This window comes from Alosa alosa, chromosome 22, assembly GCF_017589495.1.
Source record: "Alosa alosa isolate M-15738 ecotype Scorff River chromosome 22, AALO_Geno_1.1, whole genome shotgun sequence".
Taxonomy (NCBI): domain Eukaryota; kingdom Metazoa; phylum Chordata; class Actinopteri; order Clupeiformes; family Clupeidae; genus Alosa; species Alosa alosa.
Genome location: NC_063210.1, coordinates 25,594,540 through 25,599,539, shown reverse-complemented (window position 1 = coordinate 25,599,539; position 5,000 = coordinate 25,594,540). Strand labels below are relative to the sequence as shown.

General features: G+C 44.7%; 1 protein-coding gene across 1 annotated transcript in view; it reads right to left on the bottom strand.

Moving 5' to 3' along the window:
• Positions 1-5,000, bottom strand: part of pecam1a (platelet and endothelial cell adhesion molecule 1a) — a 29,405-nt gene that overhangs the window by 11,478 nt on the left and 12,927 nt on the right. Inside the window, exon 8 of the mRNA XM_048233793.1 lies at positions 3,249-3,551. Within this exon, the coding sequence (XP_048089750.1) occupies positions 3,249-3,551 (303 nt within the window). The remainder of the gene's footprint in view (positions 1-3,248; positions 3,552-5,000) is intronic.

Below are 5,000 nucleotides of genomic sequence, written 5' to 3'. Positions count from 1 at the left end.
ATGCTGCTGAAGGCTGCTGAGGGCCAGAGACAAAGCCTACAGAGCTGGGGATGAAGCTGGCATGAAAACAGCGAGAGCCAACCTGTCCCGTGGCATCAAGGAAGCAAAAAAGGAATACACTCACAAGATAACCACCCACTTCAAAGACAGCAGGAACGCACAAAGCCTATGGCAGGGCATTCAGGCCCTCACAGACTACAAGCCCGCACCACAGAGCTGTGAGAGCAACATCCCTCTGCTCAACAACCTGAACCGTTTCTTTGCTCGCTTTGAAGCACAAAACAGCACCTGCCCACAGAAGACACATCCCCCCTCTACATGAGCAGCCCCTGTGCCTCTCTGCCGACAGCGTGAAGAGGACACTTGCTGCTATCAACTCCTGTAAGGCAACAGGTCCAGACAACATCCCAGGTTAGTGGCGCTGAAGGACTGCTTGGGGGAGCTTAAGGATGTCTTCACAGACATCTTTAACACTTCCCTGAAGCAAAGCCATCGTCCCATCATGTTTCAAAGCTGCCACCATCATACCTGTGCCGAAGAAAACTGCTCCATCCTGCTTCAATGACTACAGCCCTGTGGCACTGACACCCATCATCATGAAGTGCTTCCGGCGGCTTGTCATGTCACATATCAAAGCCATTCTCCCCCACCCTGGACCCTTCCAGTTTGCATACCCGGCCAAGCGGTCTACAGAGGATGCAATCTGCTCTGCCCTCCACCCAGCCCTCACCCACCTGGAAAAAAGAGACTCATATGTGAGATTGCTGTTTATAGACTTCAGTTCTGCATTCAACACCATAATACCACAACAACTCATCTGCAAACTTGATAAACTGGGACTCAGTACCTACCTCTGCAACTGGCTACTGGACTTCCTCTGTCAGAGGCCCCAAGTAGTGCGTGTTGGCAACAATACCTCAAGCAGCATCACACTGAGCACAGGGGCCCCCAAGGTTTCGTGCTCAGTCCGGCTGCTCTTCACCCTGCTGACGATGACTGCACTGCAACCTACAGCAACAATCACATAGTGAAATTTGCTGACGACACAACTCTGGTGGGTCTCATCACTAAGGGCGACGAGACTCAATACAGGTTGGAGGTCGACCATCTGACCCGCGTGGTGCAGGGACAACAACCTCCTGCTGAGCGTCAGCAAGACCAAAGAGATTGTTGTTGACTTCGGAGAGGTCACACCCAACACCTGCCACTGACCATCGACGGTGCTGTGGTGGAGAGAGCGAGCAGCACCAAATTCCTGGGGGTGCACATCAGTGAAGACCTCTCCTGGACCACCAACACTGCATCACTGGCGAAGAGAGCTCAGCCGCCTGTACTTCCCTTTGGAAACTCAGGCGAGCAAGTGCTCCACCAGCCATCATGACCACATTCTACCGAGGCACCATTGAGAGCATCCTCTCCAGCTGTATCGCTGTGTGGGGCGGAAGCTGCACTGAATACAACAGGAAAGCCCTGCAGCGCATAGTGAACACAGCTGGAAGGATCATTGGTGCTTCACTCCCCTCCCTGAAGGACATTTACACCACCCACCTCACCCAAGAAGGCGACCAAAATTGTGAGTGATGCAAGTCACCCCGCTCACAATCTGTTTGATCTACTGCCCTCTGGGAAGAGGTACAGAAGCCTGCGCCCTCAAGACTACCAGACTCACCAACAGCTTCATACACCAAGCTGTAAGGATGCTGAACTCTCCCTCCTCTCCCCCTCCACCCTCAGCTACATAACATCCTGGACATTGGACCCAAAATGGCCGCCTGCACTACTCCACTTGCACACTTGCACACTTGTACACTTTACAACTTGGGTTGTTGTCCTGAAAACACAACACTTCTGCTGCTCTTACATAACTTGCACCACTATGCCACTTTCTTTCTTACTTAGGTCAAACAGAACTACCCAAGCCTTTTATTGGCCTGACTTTGCACTAGTATTTTATTGACTGTCTATGCACAATTTCAACCAAATTTTGCTGCTCTTATTTTTTCATTATTATATGTGCCCTCTTATTTACTTGTTTACTTATTTACTTACTTTTTTGTTTACTTGAATGTTATGTTTGTCTGTGGACCTAAATTGGCAAAATATGTCTTGTCTTCACCGTGGGATAGTGAGAAACGTAATTTCGATCTCTTTGTATGTCTGGAACATGTGAAGAAATTGACAATAAAGCTGACTTTGACTTTGACTTTGACTTTGATGCTAGCCCAGCTCCTTAACCACAACGCTACTTCATGCTAGCCCAGCTCCTTAACCACTACACTACCACTGCATGCTAGCCCAGCTCCTTAACCACTATGCTACTTCATGCTAGTCCAGCTCCTTAACCACTAAGCTACCATGCTAGCCCACCTCCTTAACCACTATGCTACTACATGCTAGCCCAGCTCCATAACCACTACACTACTTCATGCTAGCCCAGCTCCTTAACCACTACGCTACTTCATGCTAGCCCAGCTCCTTGGCCACTACATGCTAGCCCAGCTCCTTAACCACTACGCTACCATGCCAGCCCAGCTCCTTAACCACTATGATACTTCATGCTAGCCCAGCTCCTTAACCCCTACGCTACCATTACATGCTAGACCAGGTCCTTAACCACTATGCTACTACATGCTAGCCCAGCTCCTTAACCAATATGCTACTACATGCTAGCCCAGCTCCATAACCACTACATTACTACTTGCTAGCCCAGCTCCTTAACCACTATGCTACTTCATGCTAGCCCAGCTCCTTAACCACTACGCTACCACTACATTCTAGCCCAGCTCCTTAACCACTATGCTACTTCATGCTAGCCCAGCTCCTTAACCACTACGCTACCACTACATGCTAGCCCTAAACCACACTACAACTGTCCATTGATACTCTCATAATGTGGCGCTCATCAAAAACATGGCTGAGGGGGGCGCTGTGGTGCAACTGGCTACAGCGCTCATACCATATACGGGCCCAAGTGCCCACAGGGGGCAACTGGCTACAGCGCTCATACCATATAAGGGTGCCCCACGGGGGGCAACTGGCTACAGCGCTCATACCATATAAGGGTGCCCCACGGGGACCGAGTTCCAGTCCGCGGCCCGGGTCATTTCCCCTTCCCACCCCATCTCTCTTGCTCCCACTCGCTTCCTGTCTGCCTCGTCACTGTCCTATCCTTATAAAGGCAAAAAAGGCAAGAAAATATACTTAAAAAACAACAACAACATGGCTGACGGGCCAGTTGTGACACCCACCGTGGACGTGGATGACGGAGCTGCTCTTGTTGTTGGCGACGTTGGCGACGTGGCACTGGTACTGTCCAGCCTGGTGGCGCGTGATGGCTCGGACGGTGTAGGAGGCGCGGTTAGTGCCGGGCACGCGCGTCTGGGTGAGCTGCTGCTGCTGCCTGCTCACCGGCGCCCCCTGGGGGCTGTGGTAGAAGGTGAAGGTGAGGGGTGGAGAGCCCTGGGGGACGCTGCAGGTCAGCTTCAGGTCCAACCCCTCGGTAACACCACCCCCGAAGGGCTCCAGTGTCAGCATTGCTCTGGACACCGGCTCTGCAGGGAGGGGGCAAAGGGGCACTTGTGGTGAGATTGGTGATTATGATTAATATGGTGAGTTTAATGATTATGATTAATATGGTGAGTTTAATGATTATGATTAATGGTGAGTTTAATGATTATTATTAGTAGGGTGAGTTTAATGATTATGATTAATATGGTGAGTTTAATGATTATGATTAATATGGTGAGATTGGTGATTATGATTAATGTGGTGAGTTTAATGATTATGATTAATATGGTGAATTTAATAATTGTGATTAATGTGGTGAGATTGGTGATTATGATTAATATGGTGAGTTAGATGATTATGATTAATATGGTGAGTTTAATGATTATGATTAATATGGTGAATTTAATAATTGTGATTAATGTGGTGAGTTTAATGATTATGATTAATATGGTGAATTTAATGATTATGATTAATATGGTGAGATTGGTGATTATGATTAATATGGTAAGTTTAATGATTATGATTAATGTGGTGAGTTTAATGATTATGATTAATATGGTGAATTTAATAATTGTGATTAATGTGGTGAGTTTAATGATTATGATTAATGTGGTGAGTTTAAAGATTATGATTAATATGGTGAGATTGATGATTATGATTAATATGGTAAGTTAGATGATTATGATTAATATGGTGAGTTTAATGATTATGATTAATGTGGTGAGTTTAATGATTATGATTAATGTGGTGATATTGGTGATTATGATTAATATGGTGAGTTAGATGATTATGATTTATATGGTGAGTTTAATGATTATGATTAATATGGTGAGTTTAATGATTATGATTAATATGGTGAGATTGGTGATTATGATTAATGTGGTGAGTTTAATGATTATGATTAATATGGTGAATTTAATGATTATGATTAATGGTGAGTTTAATGATTATTATTAGTAGGGTGAGTTTAATGATTATGATTACAGTAATAGGGTGAGTGTAATGATTATGATTAATATGGTGAATTTAATAATTGTGATTAATGTGGTGAGATTGGTGATTATGATTAATATGGTGAGTTAGATGATTATGATTAATATGGTGAGTTTAATGATTATGATTAATATGGTGAATTTAATAATTGTGATTAATGTGGTGAGTTTAATGATCATGATTAATATGGTAAATTTAATGATTATGATTAATGGTGAGTTTAATGGTTATTATTAGTAGGGTGAGTTTAATGATTATGATTACAGTAATAGGGTGAGTTTAATGATTATGATTAATATGGTGAGTTTAATGATTATGATTAGTATGGTGAGTTAGATGATTATGATTAATAGGGTGAGTTTGATGGTTACGGTGAGTTTGGTTGATGTGGCAAGTTTGATTAGTTAGCTTAATAGGGTGAGAGTGATGATTATGGTGAGTTTGATTAATGTGGTGAGTTTTTGCCCCCATCACAAACGCTGAGAGTAGCAGGACTGTTA